Source organism: Lissotriton helveticus, chromosome 6, assembly GCF_964261635.1.
Source record: "Lissotriton helveticus chromosome 6, aLisHel1.1, whole genome shotgun sequence".
In the NCBI taxonomy this organism is placed as follows: Eukaryota; Metazoa; Chordata; class Amphibia; order Caudata; family Salamandridae; genus Lissotriton; species Lissotriton helveticus.
This window is the reverse complement of record NC_136067.1, coordinates 13,622,837-13,642,784: the sequence shown is the minus strand read 5'-3', so window position 1 is coordinate 13,642,784 and position 19,948 is coordinate 13,622,837. Positions and strand designations below refer to the sequence as shown.

General features: G+C 48.3%; 1 protein-coding gene across 2 annotated transcripts in view; it reads right to left on the bottom strand.

Annotated features, from left to right (window-relative positions):
• The window catches only part of LOC144762138 (solute carrier family 22 member 7-like), a 628,845-nt gene that overhangs the window by 20,936 nt on the left and 587,961 nt on the right, over positions 1-19,948 (bottom strand). For both annotated transcript variants that reach the window (XM_078647284.1, XM_078647285.1), the window contains exons 7-8: positions 11,962-12,071; positions 10,646-10,860 (exon numbers count right to left, since the gene is read on the bottom strand). In XM_078647284.1, coding sequence (XP_078503410.1) covers positions 10,646-10,860; positions 11,962-12,071 — 325 coding nt within the window. The remainder of the gene's footprint in view (positions 1-10,645; positions 10,861-11,961; positions 12,072-19,948) is intronic.

Below are 19,948 nucleotides of genomic sequence, written 5' to 3'. Positions count from 1 at the left end.
TTGTGACCCTTCCCGTCTCTCGATATGGGGGTGCTGTATTGTCGAGGTCCTTCAGGATAAAGTCCCCAGCCAGGATTACCTGATGAGTTTCATATTTGTTTAGGAGGCTGTCTATTTCCCTTGTCAATGCCTCCGACTGATCTTTCATGGTGGTTTGTGCTGGATTGAAATAGCATTTTATTATTAGGAGGCGCATTGGCTGTAGTGTGTGTTTCACACCTTCGATTTGTAGGGCTTGCAGCCCTGGTAAATTTAGGTTTCTTCCAGTCGCTACGATGGGGCTTTTGTGTTTTATATAAACTGATAGTCCGCCAGAGGGGCGACCAAAGAGTTTTTTTTTATTGCTGGCACATGATGTTCATATCACCCTGCCACTGGTGTGCTAGATAATGCCCAGGTCTCTTGGAGGCAGAGTATGTCTCCTGTTTACAGGAATCGCCTGAGGTTATTATTCTCTGCGATCTTGCTACTCCCTGTGATATTCCATGAAAGGAATGTTAAGTTCTTCTTAGGAAAAGGTCCTCCCTTGGTCTCATACCTGCCAGGCCTGGACTTGCTGCTGTTAGGAATGCTTCTGTGTTCTTCCCCAGTTTCCGGATTTATCCAAGAGGGAGGGGACGGCACTAATAACCCTTTGGTTGTTTTGGCATGCAATCTTGATTCCTGTGTAGTCCTTATGTCTCTTCCTTATATTCTCGGGGAGTCCTGATCTATTTCTCCCCTTTAGGACTGATGAGTGGCCCATGTCCCCCTTGTCTGGAGCAAGAATGTATGGGTATTTTGGGTTGGTTAGATTCTGAGCATCGAAGCCCCACTCAGCAAGTTGTATGGAGTTGTTCAAAATGGCTTGTGTGGTTTCCTTTTTCTTCAAGCCTGGTACTTTTGAATTGCCGTGTGTGTCACCCTTCATGCTCAATAATCTCACCGATTCTATGTCCCCTGTTTGTAGCTTGTCTAGCGCGGCAAGGTGTTTGAAAAGGAGAAGAATGTTGCACCTGTTCAAAATGTCATGCTGGCCCATGCTATTGAATCTCGGGGTGAGGACTATCTCAAAGATGGTGGTTACTGTTCCTGACAAATAACTTGTTTTGTTCCTCCCTAGATTTTGTGCCGCCTGGATTAGACCGATGGTTGGGCTTCCTTGTTTGCTTGTCGCTGGTCCTACTTTAGATTTCGAGCTCTGACCGTAGGTGTACCTGATGCTGGGCTGGTGCCCGGGGCTTTGCTCTAGTGGTTTTATTTCGTCCAGCAGGGGCAGTGATGTTGACCACGATTGCGGTGTAATTTTTTTCAGCTGGTACATGACTTATGTCCTCTGTCATTTGCATCCCTGGGGAGTGTCCTGTTCCTATTTGCAGCTTTTGACCTGTTGCAGGTGGGTTACTTGTTGCGATTAGCTGTTTTTGCTGTTCTACTGGGGACAAGACCGTGTCAAAAGCCTTTGTGCCCCAGTTCTTATTTGTGAAAATTGGATAAAGCTGGCCCACTTTGGAGTCCCCTTGTGACGGTCTGTCGTCAGTCTTCCTTAACTGCAATTGCCTTCCTCTCAGCTTGGTTTTTTTCTGTTGTTTCTTAATCTTCTTTTTTTCTCTTCTTGACAGCGGGCGTTCAGGCACAGCGATTTTTCAGCGAGTGAGTTCTTTTAAGTCAGATTCCCTGACATCAGGAACTTCATGCTTTTGGGCTTTGTATTCCTTGTGCCATTTTGGCATTGTGCGCAGAGGTTTAACTCCTTTTTGCTCCAATCCCGCTGGTAACCTTAAGCCAAGATCGATTTCTTCCATTAGTCTCCCTCCCAAAGGGTAGATGCTTCTTGAGATCCTGCTGTCCGTGTTGCTCGGAAGCTGGGATTTCTTGGACTTTTTCGGCAAGGATCTCTGGTAGTAGCGCCCATTTATCCATGAGGATTGAGCAGGAGCAGGAGCATTCTCCTTGGTTGGATAGCAAGTGCTGGTCGATCCTATTTTCCAGCTTTTCCACTCTAGAGCTTATGTTAACTAGGCGGCCAGCAATCGAGTGCAGAAGATCAATTTGGACTTCCATTTTGGTTGATTGCCACAGTAGAGCTTTGTTAGCGTCACTGTTTAATTCCGGCCTCAGCGTTCGCTGGAAGTCTGATTCTGGGCTGTCATAGAAGGTGCAGTGATCTACTTTTGCATTGGCAGCCCGGGGAGATCCTATTTGTTCAGTTTGCCCCCACCCCAGCAGGTTTGGGGTCAGTTCTAGTGTTCTCTTGATTTTATCGCCTTCATTTTGAAGAAACGAAGATGTGAGCTCCCCTACCACTGGTGAATCTAAGTGTTGAGCAATTAGTTGCTGTCGGCTGCTTGTGGAGGACGGAGCTGGATCTTACTAGCTGAGCTGTGATCGTGATCTTTTGACCAGTGGATTTGCGCCCTTGTCACTGCAACATCGGCAGCTCCTCTTGGGGCAGTTGCGTGGTCCGAGTCATTAGTGATGTTGATGGCTTTATCTATAAATGTAAGAGAATTTTGTACGCTGGGTGGTTCGTTTGAAATGGTATCTTTAAGTTGTTTCCATTCTGGTTTAACCAGTTCCTGCTTATTGCTGACAGCACATAGCAGGGCGCACTGCGCACGGTGGAAGGCGCCACAACCAACAACCCAAGAGAGCACCCCCATCAAGGAGCAGACACGGACCATTCTGTGGGGCACAGGTGAGCCTGTTCCAGACCTCCATTTCCTCAGCAGGCGAAGCAGCACACTTAAAAAAGGAGCAAGCATTCCCAATGGGATAATGGAGGCATGCCTATGACTACCCTGCGTGCCTCACGCATCGCTGCTCGCCCCATTAGTTCCCACAAGATCCTAGCACTTAGCATTACGCCCCCTGGCTTCTCAATCATTTGCCAGCCGGCCAGGGGCAATTTTGCATCCATAGGGAACAGTGGATAGACACTTCGCCTGAATACCCAGCAGCAACAAAATAGTGGGGTACATTTTCTCTCGTGGCCCCCAGCTGCAGAGCCAAACAATAGCTAACACCGATTTCGCCCCAGCCGACCCAGCCCGTCTTAGCAGCACTGATAAGTTCAACCATAAGCACAATCACTAGGCACTTTCAGCATCCAGAACAACAGGTGGTCAACTACAGACGATAGAAGTGGAGGGGACCGTTAAAAACTATGCACGATCACGATAATCACATCAGGCAAATCCTGCACACGAAACGAATGAACATACCGCCCCCTAATCACCAGTTTTACATCACACTAGACTTTCAGTCTCAAACTTGAACAAAGATAACAATTACAACAGGCAAGCTAGTCAAGCTTATCAGATTCCTCCCTGAGTGAAATTTAGTAAAATGGGACCCAAAAAAAAGACCAGACAACACACGACCTATGAGGACCCCTCCAATAGGCGCCTGCCTATTACAAGGATCCCCAGGAGTAAATCACTCACGGAAAATGAACTGCTTCAAGATGCAGAACCAATGGGGTCAATTAGACATTTCTTCAGGACAAAGGGCACTGCCAACACTGGCCAGGTTAGGCAGGAGCAGGTAACCGAGAACATACCATGGGAAGGGGGCGAAACGAGCACCACGCAAGAAAGTAGTACTAAACAGCCTCCAATCCACACTGCCATACCCAGAGGAGGCTCACCTCCTCACCTCCTCACCTGGAATTCAGCAATAAACAGGAACTGGTTAAACCAGAGTACAAACAACTTAAAGGAGCGCTTTAAAGAAAGCACTGTCACGGCTCGATCTTTCGGCCCGTCACTGTCTCGCTTCTATCACACTCTTCTTTTTGCCCTTTCCGTGGCTACGGTAGAGGGTTTCAGTCCTGTCTGCAATAAAAGCCATACCCACAGGGCCAGCAGGCTTCCCAGCCTTTTTATAACTTTGGTTGAGGTTCCCACAAATCATCCACCCCACCAGCTGCTGCACCCTCCAAGTCTCTTGTGTGCCTCCCCTGAAACACAACGCCATCCGGTAGGAGGCAGGATTTGGTACTTTTTTGCCCGAGTGGCAAGCTTTCACCTGAGATGAGTGGGTACTACAGATTGTTTGGCAGGGTTGCGCTCTTCCATTCCTAGAAACCCCACCATCTATGCCACAATCTGTACAAGGGCTGATGGATGACCACTTGTCTCTGTTACATCAAGAGGTGCAGGCTCGTTGGCCAAAGAAGTCATTGAGAGTGCTCTAATGCCAGATGTAGGCCGTGTTTGCTAATTCCGCTACTTTCTGGTGCTGAGAAAGAACAGAGGCCTCTACCCAATCACCCTCTCAATGCCTTCCTGAGGAAAAACATGTACAAGATGCTCACCCTTACCCAGGTTCTGTCAGCCCTAAACCCTGGATGGTAGTAATGAGCTTGCAGAACGCTTACTTTCATACTCCCGTCTTGCAGGCCCACAAATATTACCTGTGGTTCACCGTGGGCCAGGTACATTTCCAGTTCCCTGTGCTCCTCTTTGGCCTCACCTGCAGCCGTGGGTATTCAGAAAAGTGATGGTGGGGGCTGCAGCTCATCTTCAGAGGTCAAGAATCTCAGCCTTCCGCCTACCTCGACAACTGGATCCTGAAGAGGAGCTCGCCACAGGCAGTCATCACCCACCTCCAGACTACGACAAACGTTCTACATTCATTGTGGTTCACTATTGATGTGCCGAGTCATACCTGACTCCTTAAATACTTAAATGCTCCCTTTCATCAGGGCCATTCTGGACATGGTCCGGTTTTACGTCTACTCTCTGGATCAGCGAGCCAGAAAATTCTGGCTCTGATCCTAATGTTTCAGCCTTGGTTCTGGATTTTGGTGAGACTGACTGAGGCTGCTGAGTCTGATGGCCTCCTGCATCCTGCTGATGAAGCACACCAGATGGCATATGCAGGCTCTGCAGCCTCTCTCTAACCCTTCCGGAGCTGACAGTGATGAACGATGGATCGGGCTGACAACCTGGGAGAGGAAGGGGTCAGAGAACTCTGGTTTCCGATGGAGGTCCAGTTCCACAGCAACCTGTTGGAGCTGAGGGCCTTCTGCTCAGCATTAAGGGAAGCTGGTTCATGTGTACATGGACAATTCCATTACCATGTGGTAATGCAACAAGCAGGGTGAGGCGGGATCGAGGACCATGCCAGGAGGTCCAGTGCATCTGGAATATCAAGACAACTTCTGGTTCGTACAGGTACTGGTGGAATCTCTGAAAGCCAGGACGTACAAACTTAGCTGCCAATGCCTGGTGGACCAGGAATGGCGTCTACACCCGGAGGTGGAGCAAGGTCTCTTCCAAGAATGGGGAGAGCCTTGCCTCAATCTATTTGCTACAGCCAAGACCGCGCACAGTCAGTACTTCTGCTCGTGGGAGTTTCCAAAGCAGCTTTCGGTTGGATACACATTCCACTTGGAGTGGAACTCAAGATTCCTCTACGCCTTCTCGCTGATACCACTCCTGCCGCGAGTTGTCAAGAAGATATGACCGATCGGGTCCAACTCATCTAGTGTTGCTGACTGGGCATAACAAGTATCATATCCCGGACTCCTGGACATGAGCATCTGTCCTCTCGATGAGGCTGCTTCTTTGGGACAATCTCCTGTTGCAGCAGCAGGACAAGCTTCTGTATCCGAACATGTGCACCCACCACCTTCATGCTTGGAGACTGAGGGCCCCATTAGGATGGCGGGCGGACTTTTTCCGCCTGCCACTGTAATGGAAAATGGGACCGACCGCCAGAGGTGGGGCGGCCCCATGAGGCCAATTAGGATGCGCCCGCCATACTGGCGGGCGCATTCTGGGCTTTAACATTGCGGCGGTGCGGCTGGGTGCAGCTCCGTCCGCAATGTTAAAAGTGCATGGTTTGCATTGCCATGCACAACGTAACAGGCACCGCACGTTGCCTTCCATCTTGTGTATGGCAATGTAGGGTGGTACCATAGGTACCCCCCAAGTGCAGCCCCCCACCCCTTCGGGGGCCCGTAACGGGCTCCCACAGCGATTTCCGCTGGCCTTTACATCTCCGCCATGGAAAGGCCTTTAAATTTGCACATCATAGTATGAATGTGGGTGCCTGCTCGGCACCGCCACCATTTTATGCCCCAGATCCACACGCCAGGCAATCGTACTGATTGCCTGCCTGCAGAAAAGTGGAGGACGGTCTTTCCGTCCACTGCGGTACCCCTCCGCCATACTAATATGGCAGGGGGGTAAATCAGGTACAGATGACGGGCGGATCGCCACCCCCCAGCCGGGCGGTGGCGATTAGCCCACCATCATAATGTGGCCCTGACTCATAAGACAGTCTTTTTAGTTGCCATTACATTGGCACGGAAGTTAAGCGAGCTTCAAGCCCTTTCCATTAACCTACCGTTAATCAACGTCTACCCGCATAAACTGATTCTTCGGACTCGTGCCTACTTTCTTCCAAAGGTGGTTAATCCCTTTCTCTTTGGTCAGACATCATCCTTCCGAATTTCTTTGCTCCCTCACCCTTCTAAAGAGGGGGAAAGACTCTGTTGCTAGAATCCAAGGACAGCTGTTAGCTTATATATCAATCATACCAAAGAATACCAGCTGGACAATTAGAGATTCATTGGATTCACTGGAGCAAAGAAGGGCATGGCAGTGCAGAGGAGAATCAGCTGTCTGTGGGTTGTACTCTGCATTAAATTCACGTTTGTGAAAAAAGCAGCCTCTAGACAACTTGAGGACTGCACCAGAGCCAAGGCTGCTACTAATGCGTTGGCACATGGGGTGCCTGTCCTGGACATATGTTAGGTGGGTGTTGCTTTATACGTTCAGGAAGTACTGTTGTATGGACAGTTAGGTACGCTAAGATGGGTATTTTGCCTGCTCGGTCCTGCAGAACTTTTTTATTTTGAGCCAGCTCAGAGTCCCTCCCCTGGAGAGGTTATTGCTTTGATATTTATTCTAAGGTAAGGAATATGCGGTTAGAAGTGTCTTCCACAGACAAGTTACTTACATTCGGTAACTCCTTTTTCGTAGAGACTCTATCTTTCTACAAATTTCGTACCGTCCCTCCCTTCCTCCCCGCTCTGCAAACTGGTCTCTTACGATTGGCTAGTCAAGGGTTAGACCATGTCCAATGTCCAAACCAAAGGGGTCTAAAATGGCCTACACACAGCTGTTCAACAAGCTAGGCCTCTCCCTCAAAAGAGCCAAATCTCACCTGCAGCAACCACTTCCAATCAGATATATTGATAATCTCTTTATCGGGTTAAGTAAATAACCATAAAAAAATGTGAAACACATAAAACATAGAAATCCATTCATATTACAGTTAAAATACATGAAACACAATACTTGAATTATATATAGTGAGGTAATGTACAATTACTACATATACAGTTATAAAATGAATCCAATACGCGAATAGTGTCAAGCTAGACAGTAAAATACAGGAGGGTTAAGGCCAAGCCCCTGCTATCTTAACAATACTGCTATAAAAAGGCCCCATGTTCACACAGGTACAAATTACGAACAAGCCTGAACAACTGATATACACATTTTGTGGCCCTCTCTGAGGACAGAGACACCTAATAACAAATTCTATTTGACCCACAAATAATCGGCCTTAACATTTTCTTCAGGCTGCGTAAAAAAGCTTGGGTGGCCCAGAGCTGTGAGTTCAGGCTGGATATAGCTCAGCCAGGAAATTGCTATAGAGTTATCCAGGGAAAGGCAGTCCCTGATAATCAGCCTATTGCGGATTGGCTCGCTCTTGTACCAAATTGAGAGCCAGAGTAGCAAAGGCCTTTATTTAACAATGTCTGAAGTATACCTAAGACCTAGTTCCTCATGTTCACATCCTTAGGGTCCCATTTCTTAGAAGAATGTGAGGTAACAAATTTCAGGACAAAGTTCCTTCAGATGCAGGTTACCTTAAGTAGGTTTACTCCGGAGTTACTGTACTACTGATGATGCATCTGTAACTCATTCTTCTGTACTTGTGTCTTACCTTTACTCGTGAGTTACTGTAAATCGGCTGATGATGCATCAATAACTCATTCTTCTGTACTTACCTTTACTCGTGAGTTACTGTACTTCTGAGGATGATGCATCAAATGAATGAGTTACTGTACTTCTGATGATGATGATGCATCGATAACTCATTCTTCTGTACTTGTCTTACCTTTACTCATGAGTTACTGTACTTCTGATGATGATGTATCGATAACTCATTCTTCTCAACTTATGTCTTACCTTTACTCGTGAGTTACTATACTTCTGATGATGATGCATCAATTACTCTTTCTTCTGTACTTGTGTCTTACCTTTACTCGTGAGTTACTGTACTTCTGAGGATGATGCATCAAATGAATGAGTTACTGTACTTCTGATGATGATGATGCATCGATAACTCATTCTTCTGTACTTGTCTTACCTTTACTCATGAGTTACTGTACTTCTGATGATGATGTATCGATAACTCATTCTGCTCAACTTATGTCTTACCTTTACTCGTGAGTTACTATACTTCTGATGATGATGCATCTATAACTTATTCTTCTGTACTTGTCTTACCTTTACTCATGAGTTACTGTACTTCTGATGATGATGTATCGATAACTCATTCTGCTCAACTTATGTCTTACCTTTACTCGTGAGTTACTATACTTCTGATGATGATGCATCTATAACTCATTCTTCTGTACTTGTCTTACCTTTACTCGTGAGTTACTATACTTCTGATGATGATGCATCAATTACTCATTCTTCTGTACTTGTGTCTTACCTTTACTCGTGAGTTACTGTACTTCTGAGGATGATGCATCAAATGAATGAGTTACTGTACTTCTGATGATGATGATGCCTCGATAACTCATTCTTCTGTACTTGTCTTACCTTTACTCATGAGTTACTGTACTTCTGATGATGATGTATCGATAACTCATTCTGCTCAACTTATGTCTTACCTTTACTCGTGAGTTACTATACTTCTGATGATGATGCATCGATAACTCATTCTTCTGTACTTGTCTTACCTTTACTCATGAGTTACTGTACTTCTGATGATGATGTATCGATAACTCATTCTGCTCAACTTATGTCTTACCTTTACTCGTGAGTTACTATACTTCTGATGATGATGCATCTATAACTCATTCTTCTGAACTTGTGTCTTACCTTTACTCATGAGTTACTGTACTTATGATGATGATTAATCGATAACCCATTCTTCTGTACGTGTCTTACCTTTACTCATGAGTTACTGTACTTCTGATGATGATGTATCGATAACTCATTCTTCTCAACTTATGTCTTACCTTTACTTGTGAGTTACTGTACTTCTGATGATGATGCATCTATAACTCATTCTTCTGTACTTGTGTCTTACCTTTACACGTGAGTTACTGTACTTCTGATGATGATGTTGCATCCATTACTCATTCTTTTGTGGCTTGTCTTAACGTTACTAATGAGTTACTATACTTCTGATGATGATGCATCTATAAATAATTTTTTCGTGCTTGTGTCTTACCTTTACTCATGTACTCTACTTCTGTTTAGCTATTAGCGCGGGGGAACACTGGCGGTGTAACCAGGCGCTCTACAAATGGCAAAATAAATAAATACTCATTCTTCTGTGCTTGTATCTCACCTTTACTCGTGAGTTACTGTACTTCTGATGATGATGCATTTAGAACCCTTTCTTCTGTACTTGTGTCTTACCTTTACTCGTGAGTTACTGTGCTTCTGATGATTATGCATCTAGAACTCATTTTTCTGTACTTGTTTTACCTTTACTCATGAGTTGCTGTACTTCTGATGATGATGCATCTATTACTCATTCTTCTGTGGCTAGTGTCTTACCTTTACTCATGAGTTACTACTGATGGTTATTCATCCATAACTCATTCTTCCGTACTTGTGTCTTACCTTTACTTGTGATTTACTGTACTTCTGATGATGCATCTATAACTCATTCTTCTGTACTTGTGTTTAACCTTTACTCATGATGTACTGTACTTCTGATGATTATGCATTTAGAACTCTTGTTTCTGTACTTGTTTTACCTTTTCTCATGAGTTACTGTACTTCTGATGATGATGCATCTATTACTCTTTCTCATGAGTTACTACTGATGGTTATTCATCCATAACTCATTCTTCCGTACTTGTGTCTTACCTTTACTTGTGATTTACTGTACTTCTGATGATGCATCTATAACTCATTCTTCTGTACTTGTGTTTAACCTTTACTCATGATGTACTGTACTTCTGATGATTATGCATTTAGAACTCTTGTTTCTGTACTTGTTTTACCTTTTCTCATGAGTTACTGTACTTCTGATGATGATGCATCTATTACTCTTTCTTCTGTGGCTTGTCTTAAGTTTACTCATGTGTTACTGTACTTCTGATGATGATGCATCTGTTACTCATTCTGATGTGGCTTGTGTCTTATCTTTACTCGTGAGTTACTGTACTTCTGATGATGATGTATCTATAACTCATTCTTCCATACTTATGTCTTACCTTTACTCGTGACTTATTGTAAATTTGATGATGATGCATCTATAACTCATCCTTCTACCTTGTCCTACCTATGGACTCAAGCTCTGATTTTATGGAGTGTAGCTCCCTGGAGTTCAAAGGTACATGTCACTAAGCATAAGATGCTGAAAGAAATGTTTGTTCTCAGACGAAACTCACAGACTGGGATGAGCGTGTTTATGCCGAAACAGAAGCCAGTGATAAGCAGGGTCCAGGCCTGTGCGTGACGTCGGCCGCCCTTGTCCATGAAGATGCATACGCCCAACTTGGATGGTATCTCAATGGCTCCGTAGATTAACTGGGTCATGTACATGTCCAGCCCAAATCCTGTGATATTAAGGCTGATCCCATAGTAACAGAATGCCACGCCAAACCTACAAGAGAGGAGACAAGCAGTCACATGGAGTAAGCTGGCAGCCAGGGACATTTTCTGGATTTTTGGGGTCCAGCCCAAACCAAGGAGCCCATTAGGATCGCGGACGGACTTGAGTCCGTCCGCGACCCTTGAGGAGGAGGGAAGGTCCGCATGGGCTGCGGCGTACCCTCCTCTGCAATTAGGATGTGACCGCCACCCTGGCGGTCACATCCTCTATTTTCAACATTCCGGCGGGTGCGGCTTCAAGCTGCACCCGCCGCAATGGTAAAAAAGCACGCATTGCATTTACATGCAGAAAGCTGCAGGCACCGCGCGGTGCCTGCCGCTGTCTGCATGTAAATGCAGGGGGGTACCATAGGTACTCCCCATGTGCCCGCCCCACCCCCCTTCACCCAGGGGGCCAGCAACAGGCCCCAGAAGTGCACATCCATATGCTTTTCCACGGCGGAGAATCCGCAGCGGAAAAGCATATCTGACACGCCATCCTAATATGGCTGGCGGTGTCTGAGAGACACCGCCACCATATAAGAGCTTTTGCGCCGCGGTTGTAAGCCGACCGCGGCGGAAAAGCGGCGGACATAAACTAAGACCCACCAGCCATCCTAATTTGGCGGTGGGTCTTTGGAGGCTCTGTGGCGGTTTTCCCGCATCCGCTGGCCCGGAGGATGCCGGAAAACCGCGATCGTAATGTGCCCCATAATTTGGGGCCCATTGCTCAGAACAACTCAGGATTTATTACCCATTTTAGGCTCATCCCCACCCTCAGCAACTAAGGTTTGATCATAGACAGTCCTCTTTGTTGCCCCTCAAACATTTTAGGGGAACACCAGTCCTTCAGGGGCTCCAATGCAATGCAAAGCCTTTGAATATGTATTAATTATTGGAGACATGTGAGCCCTTTTTCATATTGTGCAGGGAAGCATTATTTTTGTGTTATGCCACTGACTGTGACTGTCCTGAGAGCTTAATGATGGGGCCCAAAGAAAGGTGGGGCCCGGGGCCAGAGCCCACTTTGCCCATGCCTTACAGTTTCTCTGCTGGCAGCCCTCAACTGAGTCAATAAACAAAGGAAGGTTCCCCTTTAAAAAGCATCCCTCACCATACCACTGCTGCACAGAGAGAGATCTTTCTCAGCACGGGGGTTCTGAACAGGTCGATGTACGAGTAATTCGCGCCGGTGTTCTCCTCTTCTGCGATTTTACGGAGTGTCTGAGAACGAAGAAGTACAAGAAGAAGTTGGAGCTTTTGCATCTGTTATTTTCTTGTAATATACATTTAGCTCTGCTGCATCAATGATTTTCTCTTCACTGGTTATAGGCCCAAGATTTACTTGGCAAACCGTTGACTTTACTGAGCATATCTCATCATGATTAGAATGTTGAGATCAGTTTACAGGCATTAGGTTTGCAAAGTCTTTCAGACCTCCCTACTGGTGGCAATTGTCAGTGTTCAGCCTTCACCACCCCCTTTTGTACCGCTTTGGCCGCCATAAGTGTGGCAGGGTATGCTCAGACGTGAGTCTCTTGCTCACTTTGCCACCTGATTCAAGCAAGCCCGGCTGAAGACGGCTGGAATGCCAGAAACCGGTCTTCGGAAGCTTGTTTCCGGTCCAGGGAAGGCATGGCTTGGCAGTTCGTGCTGGGCTGTTCCCATGAGGCACAGGGTCAAACTGATTTGCATATAGCCATGTCTGAACTGGGGTGGCAGAGTGGGCTAAAGAACGGTGATGGATCAAACCCAGATCTGTTGACTGGGTGTTAGTGTTTGATTGGTTCAGATGCTCCGTCCATCACCACCCCCTTTTGTACCGCTTTGGCCGCCATAAGTGTGGCAGGGTATGCTCAGACGTGGGTCCCTTGCTCACTTTGCCACTGGATTCAAGCAAGCCGGGCTGAAGGCGGCTGGAATGCCAGAAACCGGTCCTCGGAAGCTTGTTTCCGGTCCAGGGAAGGCATGGCTTGGCAGTTCGGGCTGGACTGTTCCCATGAGGCACAGGGTCAGACTGATTTGCATAGAGCCATGTCCGAACTGGGGTGGCAGAGTGGTCTAAAGAACGGTGATGGATCAAACCCAGATCTTTTGACTGGGTGTGAGTGTTTGATTGGTTCAGATGCTCCGTCCATCACCACCCCCTTTTGTACAGCCTTTATTTAGGGCATAATCTGTGCTTTCCCATTACCGCTGATTGCCCAGAGCATTGACTGCTTCAATGATTCTTGTGGTTTATCTCTCAGGCTTAATAAAGCTTTAGTGGGCTGTGCTTTGTCCACCAGGTCAGCCCAGTGAGTTGCTTTCCTACCCCGGCAGAATACGCCCTGGTGGAGATCTTTGTGAGCCATTACTATGAGGGCTTCGCAGAAGTCACCAAAGCTTTGCTGTTCAGACCCAGGCATGAGTTTGTTGTTGAAAATGTATAAATAAGGGCCCTGATGCAGTGTGTGTAGGTCAGCAATCTTGTTCGCTGATCTGGACTTTCAGGATTTACCTGGCATAACCGAACAGGTAAAGATGATATCAGGACATCCACCCCTCAATAAGGCAGAAAGACTGTCGTCCATTGGCCAGCAGACTGGTGTGCGTCAGTCGTCTGTCAAAGGTTTCCACAAGTAGAGCCAGCGGAGGCTCAACTATCCGAAACATGGCAGTTCTCCCGGCTCTAGACACTGCCTATGACCTCACATATTATATCAGTCATGACTTCATTGATGTCATCACTGATGACAACATCTAGTGAATGTGACAGTTTGGTATAGGCTTACCATACTGGAAATTATTCAGCAAGGTATGTATAGGGGAAACAGCCTTTACAATGTTGCTATTACCACGCAGGTAAGTAACAACGCGGTTGTTACAACGACCGCATTGTTACCACACGTGGATTTACATCGCAAGTCATTTTTACGACTTGCGTTAGGTGGCGTGCAAGACCAAGGAATGTGTTGGATTTTAAATCCAACACATTCCCTGCTGTTGCGCTAACTGGAGTAGGAATAGTAATTTTTACTATTCCTAAGTCCAGCGCGCCACCTAGTGCAAGTCGTAGAAACGACTTGTGATGTAAAGCCATGCGTGGTAACAAATTGGTCCTTGTAACGACTGCGTTGTAACCTATTGCGTGGTAATAGCACGCATAGTAACGTGCTATATTCATGTGTTGACCTCATTGTCTGTAGCCTGTTACTGCTAATAGGTGTAAGCTTCATAACATGTGTGGCCTCCTAATGAGTCTTGGGTGTGTGAAGATATTGAGATGTCCATGAAAGGTTGTGCACAGGGCAAGCACCGTGCGCAGCAATGGCTTTCCGACTCATCGCTCGTTGATTGCCCAAAAGAGGGCGGATAGCAATGAAAGCTTTGCTTCATGACGAAGACTGTACACAGTAGGGGGCGTGGCCAACCGCCATTGGAAATTGCCGCTTTCTAAAGCGGCTCCGTCTGAGCACGCCCGTCTACTGTTAATATCCGTGTCTTACTTATCCGGCAGCTGGCCTGAACGCATACCGGAGTACTTACCGGGAGCCGATTGAGCCGAGTCTTGGCAAAATCCGATCTGCAGATCCGCGATCTGACCGCCGACGTGCCACGTGGGGAGTGAGGCTGCCTCCACTGTAGCACGGACACCGCTGAGCCGTGGCCCACGGTCCCCCTTGGGCCGACCCGCGCCATCCTTGTCCTCGTTGGGTGTGCTACGGACCGATTGCAGGCTAAGTGACCGCTGTGGCTGCTCTGAATCATACGCCTGTTGCAGTAGCAATGCATAGAACGGCTCCGCACCAACCAACTCACTGTGAAACCTTAGACAGCCCGTTCACGCCCCGCTGCTGGAGTGCCTTGGATGTTCTACTCGACGATGCACTAGGGAGAGGGCTGTGGTTGATTGCCCACTGTTGGGGAGAGGTTACAGAGGCCACCCACTCCAGCCTAAAGCGGGGCGAAAACACCATCTGCTATCCGTGGCACGAGCGGAGTGGTGCGCACCTGTTTGCTGGAGAGAAGGCCCGACTGGAGTGGGACGATCCGCCCTTCCCCCTCCTGGGCCCTCTACCTTTGAGGTCCTGCACGACGTCTCCTCTAGTTGTGTCCGGCCCTGAACAGTGACTGTCTGCGGGCCTAGTGACACTCATGGACATACACAAACGGCTGCTGAGCGCATGACTTTTGTCGCCTGCCCGGTGAGCGGCCATTTTGGGATGAGGGTGCACAGTGGCTTGGCCTGCTGCGCCATGGCAAGACAAAGCTGACTAAATATGCGTGGGATGGTGGACCCGGAGCAAGCCCGAAGGATGACTCCACCATGCATGAGAAGCAGCACTCTGGTGGGAAAAAGAAGCACCCGACGCTGCAGGACATTCTTGAAGCCATCACGACTACGCGCACATCGTTGGAATCGCGTATTGACTCAGTGTCCTCGGAGGTTTCTCTTATTCGGGCAGATATACAAGCTGTGGAGATCAAAACGGGTGCTCTGTTCGACGATACATCTGAACTTTAGTGTAAGGTGGATGAAATGCAGCCACAAAATGCTAAAATGGAGGCACTGCTGGACGATTATGAAGGGTGCTCCCGGCGCAACAATGTCTGTATTTTAGGGGTGCTGAAACGGGCGGAGGGGCAGGCGGCTGACCTCTTTGTCGAGGGCTTGATCACCTCTTACCTCAAACCAAAGGGTCTCTCCAGCTTCTTTTCCGTCGAAAGGGCGCACCGTGTGCCTTGAGGCCGGCTGAAACCCGAGGCTCCCCCGTGACCTCTGTTGGCCCGGATATTTAACTTCAGGGACAGAGATGCTCTCCTGCAGTGTGCCTGGTTGGGGCCGCCGGTGGAATATCAAAATGGTTGTGTTACCTTTTTCCCAGACTTCCCCCTCAAGGTGCAACGACAACGCCGTAGCTTCTTGGATGTAAAGAAAGCCCTCCGGGAAAAGGAGTTGAAGTATGCTATGCTCTTCCCTGCCAAGCTAAGGGTAGAATTGGATGGAAAGGCCTGGTTTTTCTCCACCCCCGAGGAGGCCTGGGACTGGCAGGACGGTTGGCCCACAGTGGGCCAGAAGAACAACCACGGCAGGGGGACACGGATGGCGGAGGGCGCTGACAAATCTGGTGGAGTCTCCCCTCCCGGAGAACAGTTGAAGGTAACGGGAGGGATCGAATGACTGGCCTGTATGTTAAATTTCTTGAGGGTGCTTGGCCTATTGTTTTTCTGAGGGATGTATCGGTGTGCTGGCCCTACTGGTGCTGTCAACTCTGTACCTGTCTCTATTGAGGGCCCCTTTCTGGACATTTTCAAATGGACTCCAGATGACTTTCAATGTTTCCTAGACCCCTTTGCAAGGGGCAGCAGCACCCTTGGTGGGATGAAAGGCTGTTTCCGGACTAATGTTTGTTAATTCATTGTTACTACCAGTTGCTTACTCTCCCCGAGACAGGTGCTCGGTTGGATACACGCACCTACAAGTTTTGTACAGGGTGGGCAATAGGCACTCTGCTAGTTTGGTGGGTGAGAGGTTCTGTCACCGCCAAGCAGGGAGGCAGGTTTTGGGGGCCGTTTTCTGGGCTTTTTGGGGGCAGGTTGAAGGGGGGTTAGTTTTCATTTGTATTATGATCTCTTTGTTTTACAGGCAAAGCTCATTTGAATTGTATCAGACCAAAGCAGATATAGGTTCCCTTTTCTTGGTGTTGTTGTTGATGACTGGTTTCTGGAGCCTGAGTGGGTTTCCCTGTGTGGGCCGCTTTGGCAAGTTCCCATTGAACTTCTATGTCCCTCTGACTTTGGGCCATGGGTACGGCGACAAGACAGCGGCTGAAGCTGTTGTCCTGGAATGTTAACGGGTTGGGTGACAAAATTAAGAGGGGTGTGTTTCTCCAATATCTAAAGCGACACTCTCCTGACATTGTTTTCTTACAGGAGACCCACCTGCTAGGTAATGCATGCACGTCCATATCTCAATAGGGTTTCCAACTGGCTGCCCATTCGGCCTTTGGCTCCGGATCCCGGGGAGTGGGCATACTGGTTCGCAGGTCGTTCCCCCTGACTGTCGAGTCTGTCCGTACAGATGCCCTGGGTAGATTTGTTGCCATCTCAGGGACATGAGAGGGATGTACGCTCAACTTAGTCTCGGTTTATGTCCCACCAGGCCTGCATACCCAAGCCTTTGCCGACCTCGACGTTCTCCTTCTCGGCCTACTCGACAGCAGATTACGAATGGGGGGAGACTTCAACTCCATTGTCTCTGACACCCTTGATCGATGGCCCCAGAGCAACTTGCCACCGTCCCGTAAGCGGATCCATGGCTTCTTGAGCGCCATGGGCCTTGTGGATATTTGGAGAGGCCTGCACCCGACTGACCTACAGTACACTTATCTCTCTGGGTAACATCACAGCATGTCCCGGATCGACTACATATTGGCCTTAGCACATCAACTCCACACTGTCAAGGACGTACAACATCTGGCCGGGGGGATATCTGACCATTCACCAGTCCAGTGTCAGATAGAGGTGGGCGAGCCAACGGTTGGTCGGGTGGTGCCGATCAACTCCTGGCCCCTTCTGAATTCCTCCATCAGGGATAAGGTCCTGAGCGAGTCAGAGCTTTATTTTCAGGAGAACGAGGGGTCGGTGGACGCCTCATCGGTACTATGGGAGGCCTACAAAACGGTTATACGGGGGTGGTTTTGGCACATGTTGCCAGTCAGCGTAAAGAAAAAGGTGCCGCACTGGCGCGTCCGGAGGGAAACATTTTAGATTTAAAATACTCAGTCCGCACACAGGACTCTGTGGAAATGCCCCAGAAACTCCGCATTAAAATCAAGGAATTCTCTGAATTATCTACGGAGGCCACCAAAACACACCGTAGGGCCACGATCAGTCGAATTTATGTCGTTGGTGACAATGCGGGCAAGTTGTTTGCCTGGCTAGATCGCAGGGACAGGGCCCAGCATGTGGTGGTCGAGATAGAGACGGACTCACAGTCCCGTCTCACCGTATCACAGGAGATTGGAAACGCTTTTGACTATTATTATCAAACAATTTACACATCTCACTCGACACATACCGAGAAGGAAGCTGCCTCTCGCCAATGTAATATCTCGTTACCACTCCTTACGGAGGAGGAGGGCGCCGACTTCGACCTCGATATTACAATACCGGAGGTTGAGAAGGCCATACACGACCTGCGTGGGGGAAAGGCATCGGGCCCTAACGGTCTTCCCATACAATTGTTCAAAATTACGGCAGGCACAACAGCGCTTACTCGCCGAAATCTGGATAGTAAGGAGAGGGGTGTCCTTCCTGAGGACCAGAGACTGGCGAATATTGTCGTTATTCCCAAAACTGGTAAAAGCCAGCCAACAGGTGTTTGTCTTACTGGCCAATCTCACTGGGTAGGTTCTGGCCACTCGTCTGCTCAGGGTCCTCACCCACTTGGGCCACCCCGACCAATCGGGCTGTGAGAAACACCTCACTTAACCTTCGCCTGCTCCACGGAGTGCTGTGCCGGGTAGACACAATCAGGGAGGATGCAGTCGTGGTGTCCTTGGACGCAGCGTCAGCTTTTGACACTATTGAGTGGCCCTACATGTTCGCTGTACTCCGAAAACTGGGGTTTGGATCAGAATTCACTAGTTGGGTGCGGGTTCTCTACAGTCAACCACTCCCACAGTGGTAGTGAATAATAGGAAATCTCCTGTTTTCGTTCTCGTTAGAGGCACCAGACAGGGTTGTTGGCTGTCCTCACTTCTTTTCGCTCTGGCTCTGGAGCCGCTGGTAGTGTAGGTCCGACAGTGCTCCGTTATTAGGGATCTTCGGTGGACGGGGTGCTGGGAGGACCACATCTCGCTATACACGGATGATATCTTACTATACCTGGCCTCCCCGGCGTTGTCTTTGAATGTGGTCCTGGACATATTCAGTGTCTTTGGCAGATTCGCAGGCTATAGGATCAACTGGTCCAAATCGGTGCGCTATATCCTGTATGGTGGGCGGCCTGCGCTTCCTCGTGGTTGTCCACTAACGATGGCTGTGGATGGCTTCAAATATCTGGGAATCTGGGTCTCCAAGGATCTATCTAGATTTTATGAGAGTAATCTCCGGCCACCCCTGGTGCGTCTCAAATCAGACGTTCAGCACTGGAAGTCACTCCCATTGACCCTTCTGGGGCACGCGGCTCTGTTCAAGATGATGTCCCTTCCCAGACTCCTATACGCATTGCTGAACACTCCACATCCAGTTGCTGTCTCATATTTCAGGGTCATAGACGGAATTGTTCGCAATTTACTGTGGAAGGGCTAACCACCCCTTATTGCTATGCATAAATTGACGCTGGGCTAGTTTGATGGGGGTATCGAGCTCCAGGACATCAACAAATGCTATTGGGCCTCACAACTTGTAGCAATCAATCAGTACACATATAGGTCACAGGACGACCCGGCCTTTCGTATCGACAGGTGGCTCCTCCCGTGGGGCAGCTTTGAGGGCGCGCTATACACACGGTCATTTAGACCTGCCCTCTTTGGCCCAACCGGACATGCTGTGCATGTGTGGCGGGTGACTACTAGGAGTCTGGGATGGGAGGACAAGCTCACGCAGGCCACGCCACTTTTGCACTGTGATAAATTGGGTAGATTGATTCACTCAAAGGGCTTCGACAAATGGGACCTCAGAGATAGTCCAGAGTGGGCGACCTTTGGAAGGCGGGGGAGGTGGTTCCCTTTTCCCGACTGCAGCATGAGTTTGAACTCGCTCAATCTGAATATTTCAGGTATCATTAAATTAGACACGCAATATATATGGTTCTTCGCAAGGGTAGCACCCTCCTTGAATCTTCCCCACTTGAGGACAGAATACTGGATGGCGAACTGCCGGAAAAGGCAGCATCCCTTACTTACAAAAAGCTCGTCAACAATACGGCTGACCTCTGACCTGTCTACGAGCCAACTGGGACCACGATGTGGCGAGTCTTGAAGATGAGGAGTGGCAGGCGGCAGTGGCCTCTCCACATGAGGTGGCTATCTCCTCTCGGTTCTGTTTAATTCAATTGAAACTTCTCCACAGAGATACTACTTGTCTGGGCCTCTGTTGGTTAAAATGGGCTA